At 35.9% G+C, this 17,366-nt stretch overlaps 1 protein-coding gene across 1 annotated transcript in view; it reads left to right on the top strand.

Moving 5' to 3' along the window:
* The window catches only part of HDAC9 (histone deacetylase 9), a 281,586-nt gene that overhangs the window by 179,683 nt on the left and 84,537 nt on the right, over positions 1-17,366 (top strand). Inside the window, exons 18-21 of the mRNA XM_010577624.1 lie at positions 3,249-3,304; positions 3,547-3,634; positions 8,025-8,144; positions 8,457-8,554. Of these exons, the coding sequence (XP_010575926.1) occupies positions 3,249-3,304; positions 3,547-3,634; positions 8,025-8,144; positions 8,457-8,554 (362 nt within the window). The remainder of the gene's footprint in view (positions 1-3,248; positions 3,305-3,546; positions 3,635-8,024; positions 8,145-8,456; positions 8,555-17,366) is intronic.

Raw genomic sequence — 17,366 nt, 5'->3', positions numbered from 1 at the left:
TGGTTCAGGGAGAGGTATAGTAGATGCCCAAGCATGATGTAGCCCAATGCTCTAACCCAGCACACTACAGGAAGGAATCAACTATATCACCAAAGACAAGAAGGCCACAGTGGGATGTACACCTCTGGTCTTTGGAAATCAAGCATGCAACTACCTATTTGGAGTTGTGAAAGAAGAGAATACTTAGCTTACTGTGGAAAAAGACTAACACTTTTTCTTAGTTTTCATTAAAGATCCAACAAAGTGGATCTATCTGCAATGGTTCTTTATAAACTGAGTTTGGGCAGACTTCTCTGTTGTTCAAATATGCAAAGATTTTAGAATATCTCTATTCAGGCTTTACTCTTCATCCTCAAATTTAACTAAAGGTAATCATATAATGGCACAGACATGAATCCTTTTTCTAATGTTCATGTCTGTCAGTCAGTTTAATGTTCTGTCTACATATAAAGGTGTCTGTATCCTAGTATAAATAAGGCTCTGTACAAAAATGCTTTGAATTTATGTGTGTTGGCTTCATTTTCAACATATTGCTCTGTGTTAGTCTTTCTATCTTTAAAGCAGATTTTTGCCTTTCTGTCTACTGTTCTGAGCTCACTGTCTGGTATTTAAATATTGCCTAAATAAATGAATTCATGTTCCTTTGTGCTAATGCACACTGTGTTCATACAAAGCCTGAAAGTAGGAGAAATGAAGTGTTTTATCAATTACACAAAAGTTGATGTTAATACTGTATGGTAACTAGTGTTCAGTGTTTGGCGAAATTTGATTATAGTATATGCTTTATCATCAATATAACATATGCACTCTATTTTAAAAAAAAAGAAAATTTCCCATGTGAATATTGAACTTCTTGTGATGTAAAAACACATTAAAAATGGTCACAACACTGATATGAATGTCCTGCATGCTCATGGAGAACTGTAATAGCTAACTTAAGCTCTGATTGATAGCTGAAATTAGCTAGCTATAACAAAACAGGGCTTCCAAACAGTCTTGTCAAAGTAAGGGAGCAGAAAAGAGAAGCCTATACTGTAACTGTCATGTTGTCAAAAACAGCAGTGTTGTTTTTTTTCCGTCTCTATCTTGCACCATGAGATCCTTCCAGAGATAATTATCTTAATTATATTGATCTTTTGGGAATGCTGATAAAGTTAGATGATAATGAGCTGTGAGCTGAGCAGGGGCAGCTATAAGCCTTGCATGGACTTCTTCCAAATTCTTGGAAATATCGAGAGAACAAAATACAGGTAGCATGATGCTGTCTCTCTAGTAATACCCTCTTCTCTGAGTCTATTTTCACTTAATTATCTGTGCATTCCTCAGCATACACATACTTTGCTTTTTATAAATGCTACAAAAGAATTCTTCACAGAATTCTTCTCTATGTCATACTTTGTGTGAAAAGGAAATGTTACAAAACCCTCAGAAGGATGTGGAATAGGGTTTTAGCTAAGAGTGTAAAGCTGCTTTGGTTCTGAAGATTAGTTTAGTCCACAAGGCCTTTTTTTTTTTTTGATGGTGTGTTTGATCTATAGGCAATTTATATTCTACCTCCAGGAATGCCTGCCTAAATATGAACATATATATTTGTTGTGTCTTTAGTTTGTTTGGTTTTGGTTTGTTTGTTCTTTTTAATGTGGACATTTAATGCAAAATAAGGCACAATGTCAAATCCCCCAGGTTCTTTAAATGGTGGCCAGAAGAACCACTCTTACAGATGTACTCCATTTGTGTTATAGTTTGTTTGCTGTAGTCTGATAGAACTTTGGCCACACTCCACAAAACTTGGCAGCTGGCTTCTTGGATTACGTTTAGCAGCAAATTATATGAGATAGCTGGGTAGTATTTGTTTCTAAATTAATGCCAATGTAACAGCATAGGTAGGCAATTGCACAGGTACACACAAGCAGACAGTCATAGGATTGTAAATAAACAGATTTCACAGGCACCAATGTAACTCTATTAACTGCCATGTTGTTCCTCCTTATTTACGCCCGTATGAGTGAAAGTTTAGTGATTATTATGTGTGTTTCAGATGAGTAAAGGCTGAAACATTGACATTTAACTATCCTAAATACATCAAACTGGACTACTTTAATACTGATTATTAAAATATAGAAATATTCCATTCTTCTTCTTCCTGTGCCCTCCTCTCTGAAAATGCAATACTTGGTTGGTCTTGCAGCCATACATATACACAGGGTATTTGTATGAGGCTGCTTGAAAAATACAAGTTTGGCTGATATACTTATGCACAGATTATAATTTCTTATTTTTATGTATGTGTTAATTGTCATTAAATTGATTGTCAAATATATAGCTGAATAGCAGAGACTAAATGTCTTGAGTAGTTGAAATAAAGAGTAAATTTGATGAAGTAATGGTGTTACTCCTGAGTCTGACTGTTGTAAGAGACATTTGGTATGATACACACCCTTATGAGACACTGCTTCTTGAATACACAATCTGACTTTCTGAACAAAGCTAGCTTGCCAATACTTCTACATTTTCCCTTTACATTACCCACACTGGAAGGAGGGACATTTCATTTTTCTTTTATCTTCAGTGACTCTAGAGGCAAAAAATTCCTTGATCATCACTGATCCTAGTGTTGTACTTTATGAAATTTATATACAATTCCAGAAAATGTGTCAGAAATTGACTTTAGGGAATCTGTTAAACTTGCGAGCATGGCAGGTTCCCAAGTTCAATTTATGGTTTGCAGAAATGTGGGATATTCATTGTCATCCTTTTCCTACTGTTAGGAATTACACATGTGTGTATGTGTCTGAATTTATCATTTAGTCCATACAGAAGGTAGGGTCAACACTGACTAATCATGTAAAATATATACCTCAAGCTACTTTTATTTTGAAGCATCTCAAGCTGGAGCAATGTAAGATTACATGAACTTAGATCAAGAATGATCAGTGGTCTCTACTTCCTTTTAAATATGAATTCTAGACAGCAGAATTGATAACAACGGCTTTCTCACCCTGCCTTTTTCCTCCTCTTTAGATCATGTGGTGTGTGTATGTATGTGTGTGCCTGTGTGTATTTATATAATTTTATATGCCACTGTTCTCAAATATATTATTTCTTGCAGTACTATGAAAGGGACACTGGACAGAAAGAGTGCTCAAGAGCCTCTAATAGATTTCAATCCAGTCTGCCTGCTGCTCTGTTTTGCAGTGAGTCAAGTATTTTTTTAGGCTGATAATTGAAAACCTATCTTGTTCTTACAGAATGGCTTTGCTGTTGTAAGGCCCCCAGGCCATCATGCTGAAGAATCAACAGCCATGTAAGTACCAGGGAATATTGCCCATCTTGGAGCACTAAGGTTACTGGCAATCACCTGCATTGTGCATGTCTCTGAAGAACTGTAATTGTTAGCAGATGACTGAAAAAGCTTTCTAGGTACTCCCAGAAGCAGATTTATGGCCTCAGAGATCATATAGCATTTTTTAAAATGCTCTGAACATTATTTATAGCTGTTTTCCTGACTGATTTGCTTTCTTATTTCTGTTCTTCTCTATTCCACAGGGGGTTCTGCTTTTTTAATTCGATTGCAATTACTGCCAAATACTTGAGAGACAAGCTAAATATAGGCAAGATATTGATTGTAGATCTGGTATGTATTCTTGGCAAGCATTGCACTTTCAGTGCATCTAGATAAAAGATAATGAATTTGTATTCATATGTCAGACTTTCCTGCTTTTAATATCTACAAGTAATAAAGGTGTGCATTTCCTCTGATTTTGGGAACTCATTAAAACCAGGATGGCAGTACTGAAGCCATAAACATCTATGTTTCACTTTAATGGTGTTAACTGCAATTTAATGAGAAGAAGGCACAGATCAGGGCAACTTTTATGGTCCTTAAATGAATTGATACTTCCACCGTTAAAATAACCCTACAGAACCGAAGTTTACTTTTCCCTACAGAATATAAACTTTAAATAGTCAGATGTGCTTTAAAGAATGTTGTTGCTTTGGTAACCAAATTGGCCACTTCCCCCAGCTAGCAATGATTTGACTTGTTGTGTAACTTCGATATTATTAAACAAATCAACAGGTCATTCCCTCTAAGAAGTTTTCAAGTCATGTGTGCCAGCTTTTGATGGTTCCCTAAAGGAAAGCTACGTGATTAAAAATCCACTTCATTGGATTAGTCTTGTATTTTAATATAAGGCATTCTTACACAATACTCAATATGTTTAACAAATGGATTATTTAAATGCAGATGACATTTGGCATGTTGTCTATATTATTTTCATGAATAATGAATTGGAGCTCTGCCTTGCACTTAAAGGATCAGGCCAATGCACAGCCCAAGGAAAGTTGAATGCTGATTTATGAGCACCATTTTTGTTTTCCTACAGTTCATGAGGAGGTGTAATAGGGTGTCTGACAAAGCATAGACAGGAAATGAACCCTGGCATCAAAACCTAACCTGTTACATCTGCACTTAATTAATTTTTGCAGGTGATAAAAGATTTAAAGACAAAATATGTTAAAGGGTTTTTGAAGTGCAGGGCTTAATAGTCTAAATCTTGTTCATATCTGCACTCATAATTAAATCTTATTGTGAAGTCATGGCCTTACCATCTAGCACTTTTGTTCAGTTAAACATGCGTACTGGCTGTTGAAGAGAAGCAGAGAAAGAAGGAGTGTGGTAGAAGGAATGGCAAGTGAAAAATGAGTGGTAGAATGAGTATATGGGTAGGTTAACTATTCTTAGAATGTTTTTCAAATATTTCTTAGAGTGGTCTACTATCACTTAGAAACATAATTATAAACTGCAAGAAACTAGTATTTTTGCAAAACTCACTTCCACTCTATGTTGTATCTTTTTGCTGACTTGAATCTTACAATTCATTGAGTTTTGGTGCTGTAAATGCTGGCCAAAAGTGAACTCTGTGTTTATTCTTGTTTTTTAATAAGAAAAGCCTATTCAAAGTTTGCATTTTGTGAATGCTTTTGAGGTTTTTTTGACTGTAAATGTTACATTCACCTTGTTGGGAAATCACTTCCATTTGACCTACTTAACCAATAAGCACTTAGGAATTCAGCTTCAATTTTTCAAGGCAAGGTTAAATGTGCAAATCATTACCTGTGCAAATGATTACCTGTGAAGCTGCCTATCCTTACCCAGGAAAGTAGATGGGGAATGGTCAGCCTCTCCCTGACTCTATCCCATTGGCCAGAATAACTCAGCTGGTGAAAAGGGAGAAATATATGGCTGGCACAGATTACTTCATTCATGGAGCAGTTGCAGTCCAGTCCCTAGTCTGCTCCATGGTCAGTGCAATGATGTACAAAAATTGGTATAGAAAATTTCTTATGTATGCAAACTATGGATAAATCACAATCCAAACTGAATGAATGAACAAGTTAATGGTGATGTCTTTATGCACACCAACAGAGAGTATCGGGCATCTGAAAGAAAGAATGGAATTACAGATGTTAGACTTGAAATTAACCTTTAAGACTATATTTTGATAGTGACTAGCACAGCAGGACCCCATGCAGGTTGGCAGCTATACATGTTACTACGAAGTAAATATTAAAAAGTAATATTCAATCCCACACATTAAACTGTACTCTAGTTACAAATTAAGTATAGTCTTCATAGCTGCTACATGTGTTGATATATAAATTCTTATCTTTTAAATTTTTAATCTTTCCTTCATTTATTTTTACACTAAAATAAAAGACCTCTTTGTCAGTTTTTCTTATCCTTATTCCACCATGTGAATACATCTCCATTTTTTAACTGACTTATATGCCCTGAATACACTTGATCTACTAAGGGCAGAATATGAACACATTTCCCACATGGTAACATCCGCAGTCTTAAACAACACATTCCTTTGTCTAACCAGAGAAGTTACTGCTCTTCAAAACAGAGTAACCCTTCTTGGTGGAATTAAAGTTTAGACAAGAAAGGTAGCTTTGAGATTTTAATAATAATAATAATAATAATAATAATAATAATAATAATAATAATAAAAGAGCTCTCTATGCCCATTTAATATTTTTTCTTCTCATTTGAAAACTGTTACAGCAAGAATGTATCTAAAGCCCCAAATATGCATGGGAAAGAAAGACTAATTAAAATCACAAAATGAAGTCCTATTATGTTTTTACTCATAGTCTCTGCAAATCTATCTATATGGCCAACATAGCTTCTTTGGTTGTTGTTGCAATCCTTGTTCCGAGGTCATCCATACTTGCATGTATGTTAGCATGATCTGGGTGTGTTTTGGAGTAAACCAATTAATTCTGTCATAGTTGAAGACTGAATGGAATTCTGGGATTAGTCTGCATGCCAGATTTTACTTCATTTGCCAGTCAGAGGCCTCTAACACTATGCTGGCTGCCTTCGAATGTCCAACAGCCTCACACCAGTGTGTGCTCCCTTGCACCTCCAACATGCGTTACATTTAACCTTGGCACTAAGTCACAGCTGGGCTGTAACTTCATGTTGTTTCAAGTATTTTCAACTGAGAAAAGAAAAGTAAGCATTATAATATTACCCCACAGAGGTCCCAGAGGAGGTCCAAGTCAAGCACAATGCAGTACAAGTAAGACTCAATCAATGTAGAGAGTCCTGAACTATGTGGATGAAAGTCATGGGCTACATCAGCTGGCAAAGAGTGCAAGCAACGGGCAGTGCTTGCTGTGCCGTTGGCAATGTACACCTAACTCCAACCTTCCTGGAGTCTAGGCATCCTGAGGAAAACGAGACCATTGTTTCTCTGATCCTAAATTTGGTTCAGACCTCATGGTGTTTGTAAAATAAATACAGTCTGGGTGATAGTGTTGCCATTCAGAGTACTTTTCTGTCCTCCTTCTGAAATCTCAATTTAAATCAGAAATTTCAAAAAGGGATGGATTAAAGGAGGAGAATCAATAATATCTATAATTTTTCAGCTTCCTACAAATGCCAGTGGAGAAACTTACAAAAAAGACTCAGTTTTCTTTTACTGAAAGGCAAGTGAATTTTCCATTTTCACTTGCAAACTTTCTTGTGTGTCTAATCACATAGTACAATAGTAGAACTGTGAAAACAAAACTAAAAAAAAGAGGAAAAGTCCACAACATCAGCCTTTGTTATCTAGATACACTGTCAGCATTTCTTTTTCAGTATTTTATTTAATGACAGAATTTCTTTTCACTGGCATTATATAATGTTTGAAATATGGAGACTGGCCAAGGTCACTCCTTGATTGTGGAAGGCACATCCTATCTGCCAGATGATTTAATAGCTAATGAGATCATATTCCTATGTCTTCAACTGTTGCCGTCATGATTTTGCAAAAATGAAGTATGAAGTCCTTCCCGCATCTGGCATCTCTTTTGATGTGGATCTAACTGCTGAGGGACTGCTAACTGAACTGAATGTTTCAAGAAAGCCAATTTACTCAGCTGGTCGCAGAGCCTTTGACCTCAATAGTGGAACTTGGCAAATCAATGAATACACTTATGTTTAGTGTTCTGTCAAGAATTGTGAAAAAGCTCTGTAAACCATAGATCCTTCTGCAAAATACTAGTTTGTAGTTTAAACATTAGTCTTTCTTCAGAGGCCAATGAGGCTAGTTAATTAAGCCTGAGGGGTTATGAACTGTTGGCAGTTAATAAGTCATAAAATTCCTCCATAAAACAGGATGCTAGATTCCATCACTGAGGCAAGGAGTACAAAGAGCCGGTGTATAAATATCTAATTGTACAAAAGGACTGGGATTTCTCAATGACTGCTCATCTGGAGTCTCCAGGGCATGCTCGCTATGGTTTCCTGATTTTTAGAAGCCAGTTTAAAAAATGAGTGCATTAAAGAGTAATTTGCCTGAAAGTTCAGGAAGTATGGGGTGGTGAAGGGAGGGGGAAAGGGAAAGACAAAAGGAGGGCAAGGGAGAGGGAGAGAAACAGAGGGGGGGGTGGTAAAAGAAAGCAGAACTGAGCTCTCTACACTGAGTTGGACATTATTACATTTGTCATCTGTTTTCTTTCTCCTTTAGGATGTTCACCATGGCAACGGTACACAGCAGGCTTTTTACGCTGACCCCAGCATCCTGTATGTTTCCCTCCATCGCTATGATGAAGGCAACTTCTTCCCCGGCAGTGGAGCCCCAAATGAGGTTAGGTTTATTTCTTTAGAGCCCCATTTTTATTTGTATCTTTCAGGTAATTGCGTTGCATGATTACCCCTAATTTTCTTGTCCTTCTCTGGTTCTTTAAATTACACCAGATTACCAAATTGTCCACTGGGAGCAGGGGACCAGTGGAGAACAAGTGCATAACCCAGAGCAGTCCTTGTCAAACAAGGCTGGGCTGATCTGACATGTTGTTTGATGTTTGTTTCTAAAGCACACTTGAGAATTCCTCCCCCCCTTTTCCTCCTCCTTTTTCCTCCTCTTCACTCCTTTTGGCATTTTATTCCTATTTTTCAGGTTGGAAGTGGCCCTGGTGAAGGGTATAACATAAATATTGCTTGGACAGGTGGCTTGGATCCTCCTATGGGCGATGTTGAGTATCTCACAGCATTCAGGTTGGTACCTTTTTCTTTTACAGTTATGAAAACTGGTTGTAGAACATAAGCACATGAATAAGAGCTAATGTAATCTTGAAAGACAGGAGAATGACCCATGGTGAAACTAACTTAATCCTAGTATCCCAGTATACGAAAGCTTAGTAAATAATAAAAATGGATAATTTAATTGTTGTGATCATCCACTCAGAATTGACAAAAAAAGAAGTCTAATGATTTAATCAGTCACTCATTTAATCATTATTATATCATGCCAGTAAAATGACTTTGAGCTTGCTCACTTCTCTACCTACAAAATTTAAATGTAAGCATTTATACCAGGCAGAAGAAAATTACTGCTCACATCCACACTGACTGCAGTTGCATGCAAGTAGAGCAGATAGAAAGCAATATGAAGTATGGTCTGAATCCAGCGTTCTTCATTCACTTAAAAGTCTCATCGTGATGCTCACAGATTTGACCAATTGGATTTTACTATGAATGGCAGTGAAGCGTTATTTACTTAAAGTCAAATAATTGTAAAATATCTCAGTAAGAATGATAGGAAATGTTGCATGCTGTATTTCTCTTTGCTTTCAATAGCTCATTCTAAATGAAATTTTATTCTTTCATAGGTGATGCATCATAATCTTTAGTCTTATTTTCATGGGACCAGAGGAGATAAAAACAGTTTAAAACACACTCTTTTAGACTTTCAGTAGTCCTGTCTTACATACACAATTTCCTTTCATTGTAAAGCAGTCCAGTGGAAGAGTTTAGTGGGCACTCACCTCTCAAGATTGGGCAAATGCTACGTGTTCGAAAAGATGTTTCATTTAGTGGAAACTGATATGCAAGAAAGGCAATGAGACAACTAATGTGTATCTCCAATCACTTTCAAGACTTCTAGTTTCAAGCAGTGCATTTACCTTACATAGCTTTTGACTATATTCTATTGGAAATACATCACAAAAAGTATAAAACTAATTTATTTTTTTTTCTGAAGCACTCCTGTGCAGTCCATGAAATAATACGCGGAGGACCTGTTAAACAACACACCTGAATTCAAAGTCTAAGCCCTAGACACAAAAATAGCCTTACAAATTCACAATATCACACTGTTATTGTGGAAAAGGTTTTGATTTTATTTACAACATTTGCCTGTATTTAAAGAGTCTAAACAAGTAGTCAGTGGCAAGCTCCAAATTTTCTACATCTCGGTATTGCCTCAAGCTCTTTCTAAGATCTGTCTTATTCTTTGATGAGATTTTACAGAAGTTAGGGGACTGGATGGTTCAAATCACTAGTATTAGTGTCTGATACTAATATATCTGGTATGATCACCCCAAAATTCTTGGTTTGGATCCGACCTGTTCCAATAATGATATAGGTAATGTGGCCATCTAATACTGTGGAGAATGGTGGTCCCAGCTTACTGAACAGAAGACTCACATAACCGAGACTAAAATCATAATTGGTACCCCTGCCATCCTGACAACAAAATCCTGGGCTTAATACTACCTTTTCAAATGTGTACTTTGCAGTTCTAGTTTAAGGCACACTAGTAAATAGTTTGGAGCAGCTAATATTGCTGCTGTACCTATTACTCTGCTTCAGAGTTAGAAGGAATTTCAATCTCTGTGCCTGAGCAAAGCAGCACTATTCAGGAAAATAAAATTCATGTAAGCTACTACACACCGACTAATCATTTACAGACATACCACTAAAATAAATGTGTAATTATATAATTTTTTTAATACAGATAATTTCACAGTAAAGTTTGGGATCTCACTTAAAAGAATTGCTGATGGTGCAAAATTTAATGCTGCTGTTTTAAATGCATCCATTTAACCTTGAGATTAATGTTGTGATTAATGTGAAGGTTATACATTGTGTTACATAGTTAATTGCTTTTTTTTTTTTTTAAGAAATATAGTGCTGTTGACTGATTACAATAGATACTGCTGTTTTCCTTTTCTCCAAAAGAGTAAGAATGACAGGAAATGTTTCCCTACACCCTAAGCCCCTTTTTGCCTGTGCACAGTCTTTGTGCCCTCTGTAGGGCTTATTGATATGGGTTTGGTATGATGGTTTTGAGTGGGGATCAATCAAGCAAATGGCATGGAACTTCGAAGGGCGAATACAAAAAACTGTGCATTATGTAGGATAGACCAAGTAGCTATTTTCTATGGATCTGATCTGAATGGTAGGTAAATTTACAACTCCTGGTAAAGAGACACTTAATCTGTGGTTCAGAATCTATCCCTGCTATTATCCAAAATGTCACAAATTATGTAGCCTGCATTCTCAGTTTGGCCAGGACAGAATTGTGAGACAGTATTCAGGAAAGAGAGATCCACAGTTCAGTCCTTTAGCCATAGATAGAAAGGAAGGTACAGTCTTGGAGAAAATCAATAGAAGAGTTGCTAAAAACCCCAGCAAGTCAGCTGTTGTTCTGGGGTTTTGACCTGTAACATGTCAGTTGTTAAGAAAATAAACAGTGAGTTTTGTAGATAGGAAAATGGGCTTGATTTTTATTTCAGATAAATTGATTTTAGAAACAAAGTTACAGAGAAGATCCTAACTAAGGGGTGGGGAAAATGTTGGACATCCTCAATTTTAAGAGAAAAATAAGGGATAAAAATGGAGAGATTTTCTCTTTATACCTACTCCCCAGTAGACAGAGAGGTTATGCAGTATTCAATCCCCAGCGAAGGCAGGAGAGGGTGTTGGTGAAGGTCCTCTCCAAAACCAAGGTGTGAATAAGTTTGCAGACGGGTGGAGCCTGTTTAGAGAGAAGCCAAAGTTTCCTGCCTTCTGGCTGCCTCAAGAGCCTAATCCTTTGAGTTCTTAGGAACTGAGAAATTTGCATTAAAATCATCTAAAGCTCCCTAGGGGGTACATATAACCTTCACTTTCTCACCAGCAGAGCCCTAGTTTCTTCATAAAATTGCACCAGGCACATACTTGAAGTGTCAACAGACATGACACTAGGTAGCTCGTTACTGCTTGATTGACTGTCAAATTTCACAGCAGAGATCCTTCCGAATGATAATGTCCATGGAAATAGAGACCAAGGCTTTTTTCTGCCTCTAGAGTTTTGCCCATAATCAGGTATTGTATATGACGATGTATCTGATATCAGGTATAGGTTCTTAGGCCAGAATCTATTTGTAGAACAGTATAAGCATTTACAGGCACATACATATACATGCAGGTAGCTGAATATTAGTTATTTTCCATTGCATAAATCACTAGATAAATCTATTTTAAGTAAATCTTTTTGGGACTGAATGAGATTACACCTTACTCTTCCTCCAAACTGTCCAAGAAAATATTTCTATTTCTTCAGGAAAAAGCAACTTTCATGTGTAAAAATGCAGAAAATTTGAAGATGAGTTAGAGGCATAACACAGAATAATCACTTCAAAGGCATGCTGAGTGAGTGGCTCCAGTGGGACTCCAGTGGGAGACAGGACAAAATACAGTGCTGGTTTGTGTCTGCCATTTTGATTTCAGTGCTATATGAGGAGTCTTTATCGTATTTTTAAACTAACTCTTTCTAGTGCAAAATCAAATTTAAATGGCTGTAGCTGGTTTGAAGATGAAGACTGCTCTTTCATGCATAAAACAATATGTTTTCCTTTCCATTTCTTTCCCATTTCTACTAAGAAAATATGTTTGCTTATGTTAACTACAAGGAGGTAGTAGAAAATGTAGGCGAGAGAAGTTTCTGTAGAATGGAACAGTACAGTAATCAAATCACTATACCTTTTAATTTTGCCAGAAGAGTTTTGTTTGATGTTTACCATAGTTAAGCAACTGGTCTAGCTACAAAAATCCTTGCAATAATGTCCTTTTTCTAAAGGGTAGGCATCTCTTTCCCTATGATAACAAAACCACACAGCTCTTTTCCATTATTCTCAAGGCCTGATGTATCTTTCCCTCTAGAGTTTTGTTTCATCATTTACTTCCACCTATTCAGGTTAAATTTGATTTAATCTCTTTGAAAGCAATAGAATATGGTGGCTATTTTCTAAGAGGATGATTCTACACTCGAGTTTATGAGGATGTAATCCACTCTCTTCTGCCAATAGTTATAGAAAAAATAAGAGCAACGGTCAACTACTAGTGTTCAAATAATTATTTTCATAAGCTCCACATTATACCACATGTGGTCAGTAAAGGAGGCAGCAGACAGAGGCTTAGGTCTGTGTTGTACATGCACATATGTATATGTATGTACTTGGAGTTTACAGAGGACAGGAGAGATGTGTTTCCATAAAGCAGAATATAGAAAACGCAGGAGGCAGCGGAAACAAATATAAGTGTTCAGAAGAGTTAGGAAGAAGCAAGAGACAGAAGGAAACTGGGGCGTGCCTTCCAACTGCTTTGCACTGCTTTTATTCAACAAAACAGCTGTAAATTTAGCTTAACCAGCCACTATGCTCTGGCTGCTTTGCTCTACTCCAGAGTAGCATAAAACAGCTACAGCATATCAAGGAACCTGGCCATAAAAGCTTTCATAAAATGAAACGTGTGTGTGTGTGTTTCTTGGAATGATTAGAAATAGCCCATGATAATATTATCTTTGAGTTCAATTTTTAGTAGTCACATGTATGATTTTAATTTGAGAAGGTGAGCAAATTCAGAAGACACAGGTGACATTAAGGCAGAATTAAGGATGAACTATATCCACAATTTAATTTAAAATACAGCACAAAATTTATAATTACCCCAAAATAATAATTTTAAACAGAGGTAATTCAAAATCAAAATCATATTTGAAACCACATATGTTAAAGTGTAAAAATGAAAGAAAAAGGTGTGCAGAAAATTTTCACTCTGTCTTACAGTTCTCAGTGCTTGTTTTGGGAGAAAATAAATATGTTTAAAATTCTGTATTCTAATATCTGATCAAAAATATTAAGAAATATTCATTGGAATCTTGTGGCCTTACAAGGCAAAGTTAAGGTTATTCGAGAGATTATGTTGATGTATACCAACCCTTTTTTTTTGTCTTATTTTTGTATTTCCTAATCTGATGACATTTAATTTTGATATTTCAAATTAAAAACTTTGTAAATGTATTTTTGTTGCTTTTCAAATATATTCTCCTTGTTAACTCTGTTTCAGCATAGGTACTACAAATTTTTTTGACTTTTTAGGTTATAATGTCATACATAAACCCTAAAAAGACCACTCAGAGAAAGTATGTCTATGTTTTCCCTATGATTTTTCATATAAGTATACGTAAATAGTATATATTTGTATATATTAATTTAATTTTCCAGTAAATTTTATAACTTTTTGTTCACTGAGGAATTGGAGGTAACAGCTTTAATAAGTTTTGTGTATCCTGTTGGTATTGAGTTTCATGGTCATAAGTATGCGTGTCTGAAAAACAAAAATTCTTTGTTTTAGCTCAAATCACTAGTCTTTCACTTTTGTTAAACATCCATTTGTTCTTGTACTACGTGTGTAGATGAAGTGTACATTCTTGCCTATGAATATTTATTATTTTAAATACATTTATATTATCTGCGTTATTTCCTTTCCTATTTTTCTTCTCTCAAAATACAGTATTTCTGGCCTTTTCAATCTCTCTTCATTTAGGAATGTGTCCAGTTGCCAAATCTTCTTAATTGCTCATCTCTGAAGCTCTGCTATTTTCTAGAAATGAGCTAAATACACCACATGAGGGCGAACCATCGATTTATATTATTTTTAATATTATTATGGCTTTCTTTGACATCACTCTTCTGCAATATTGTATAACTCTCTGACTGGGTAGAAACCTTGGTTTCTTATAAACATAACAAAAGAATGTAGGAGACAAAACCCAACATTTTTCCTAGCTGTACCTAACTATTTACAGTGAGTCATAGTCACACACATAGTCACACCACAACAATGGTATGTTGTGATAATGTTTAGTGAATTCCACCAAGAATAGCTTTTGAGAAAAAAAGTTCTTTTAAATGATAATTCTAAATACCCATAACTTAATGCTATTATTTTTTATGGCTATAATGTCCAGAGGCTGCTGCTGAGGCTATATTTTGCTAGACTGGATCTAGAAAATATGCTAAGACTCAGTTTCTGATTCAAGTGTGAAGAGATAAAAGGACAAAGGTGTGGGAGAGGAAATAAAAAAGCCGAGTTAGCCGCTCAGACTCCTGAGTCAATAAAAGAACTAGAAGCAGACAGAACTAACATCTTCAGAACTTTAATCTATTGTGTTATCAGTGAACTCCATTAGCAATGGCCTCAGTCTAGCAAAATGCCATGTTTATCTTTACTAATGGAAATCAATTATTTATTTCTCAATATTTTGCTTTACAATAACTGGTAAAGATTATCCCAGCTATTGTTATCTCTCCTGTCTGTTTGCTGACAGCAATGTGTTCAGCATTTCACTGTGTAAAGAGGAAGGCAGAATCTCTGTCATATGTATGACAGGCAGATAATGATTTACCCCAACGTAGATGGACATTATTGAGAGTGCTAACTATCTGCAATCATTCTGCATTGTCATGGGCATAGTACTGCTTTTATGAAGAAAAATATAGCTGAACAGAACACAGTCATGGAAGCTCTAGGAAATCTATACAATGGTTTCTGTATGGATATATATAGTTTGCTTTCAGTCACCCACAGCATTCTGCAGCCATAAGTTATAATTTCAATCAGATTTTCATTTCTGATTTTGTCCACTTCTTCCAAGTGTCTTTAAAAGGTGAGCATTTCAATCAGAGATGTCTTTCTTTTCCTTTCTGCTGTAGAAAATGTCTTAGGAGAATTCAAAGAAAGGTACACCAAACAGCTATAAAAAGATGACTTAAGAATGCCTGAGCAGTTCCTTTTGAAGAAGTCTGAAGAAGGTAGAATTTTGCTTGGAATAATATTTTTTAAATCTGCTTAGACTATAAGTTTCATACGTAAATATTCAATATTCCTGAGGATTTGTGGCTTTTGAGTATTTTTTTTTTTGAGTGTGGTGGGGGAGGTTTTGTAATAATGGTAAATTTTCATGCTTTTTTTCTTGTTTCTTGACAAATGTTCTGAGCATTCAGATGATTAGTATCATGGGGATAGGGACAGAGTCCTTAGGAAATGGACAAGCAGAGTTAAAAGCATTTGAAACACTGGTATAAACAGCTTTTCAACATTTTGTTATACTTCAAAGTTCACCATAAAACTAAAACTGGCAACACTGTTTATAACCTGTGACCTCTTGTTCTTCTTACTTGTTTATTTTTATTTGGAAAATCTAACTTCTTCTCACCAAACTACCCTAAATATTCACCTTTACTGTACCAGGATTTTTAAAACTGTGTATGACTCTCCTTTCATTCACTGGAACTACAGAAATGAAACCTTTCATTACAGAAATTAATTAGTGTCGGCTTACTTTTCTACAGATGCACAGTTTCTTTTATTGACATGGCAGAGTAGGGGGTGGAGGAGAAAGGATAATAAAATATGGCATGTGTCAGGTTTATGTGGTTCAGGTTAAAAACTATTTGATTAAAACCCCAAGCCATACATGGTCTGTAGTTTCAAAGTACTGAAAAGTACCTGAGCTCTGTTCCGATATAACCGTTTTCCAATTTTTGTCAAGCCAGAAAGATGAAAGAATAGAGGTGTATGGATAAAGAATTGCCATATTGTCAAATACTTTGATAGAAAGCTGAGAAATATCACCAGAAACATCCTGGAAGAAATTAAACAGCAGCAAGGGTACAGAAGATATTTTTATCCTAAAAGTCAAAATATCTGCGGCATTTTGATGGAGATAAATTTCAGGTCTGAATTAAAAGTCCTACAGCAACACTGAGCGATTGTATAGATGTCCAGCCCCAATTTAAATTTTGTTGCTTTATAATAACTTTTGAGAACTACACTGTAGCCTGTAAAAAATATCCACATGTTCTCTGCTGGAACAGCTCCAGACTGTAACAGAACCACTAGATTGCACCCTGGTGCTTTATGTATTGTTTAATTGTTTTCCTTTGGTGGATATTTTTATTAAAAGCCCATTATCCAGAATCAGACAGAAGTGTTGTTTCAAGAACAGCAGAAACAGAGGCCTTTCAGCTACACAGTTCTTATTCATGCTTTCTTTAGCCAGCTTAGCTAATGAGACCTCCACTATTCTTCTTTTAATAATTAAAGAAGAAAAAGAAATGGAAGTTTTTATTTTGCTCCTTTCAAACATAAGCAGGATTGCAAAGAAGTATTGTGAGGTTCTGTGTGTGCTCATGCACCTGTGTCTCAGTGTAGGTTTGTGTGGATACCTCCAGGGCATGCCTGTGCTTATAGATGTTCTCATGCTTTTGCACTAATAACTCCTTGGAGATATTTTTTAATACTAATGATTTTGTGTACCTGTGCTACACTTTGCCCATAAAGTAATTGAATGAAAGGAATAAGTATTTTTTGTAGAAAATATATTCTAGCAAATAAAGCTCCAGTAATTCTGAAGAAAAATAGAAAAATCTGGCAAGAGTCAGATTTTGAAATCCTGAATTATGCTGAATAGCACTGTTCTCAGTGCTGCAAGATCTTATGAGGTTTCTTGTTACTGGATATTTTTGGAGCCCCAACTCTGAGTATTTTATTACTTCTTAAAGTCAGCTTTTAGTCTTGTGGAGAGATGTTTGAAACTATGAAAACATGTATGTCTCAAAAATAGATATCTAATGAAAAAGTTCAGGGAGGTCTATGACTCATGATTATGTGGCATTAGCAGTACTGCATGAGCCACAAGTAATCCCATTAAATCAGTGCAGCTTCTTGAAGAATAAGTTGTTACCCAGTGTGAGGGAAT

Source organism: Haliaeetus leucocephalus, unplaced genomic scaffold (genome assembly GCF_000737465.1).
Source record: "Haliaeetus leucocephalus isolate CR32 unplaced genomic scaffold, Haliaeetus_leucocephalus-4.0 Scaffold566, whole genome shotgun sequence".
Taxonomy (NCBI): Eukaryota; Metazoa; Chordata; class Aves; order Accipitriformes; family Accipitridae; genus Haliaeetus; species Haliaeetus leucocephalus.
The sequence above is the reverse complement of the archived record's forward strand: the minus strand, read 5'-3'. Positions and strand labels throughout refer to the sequence as shown.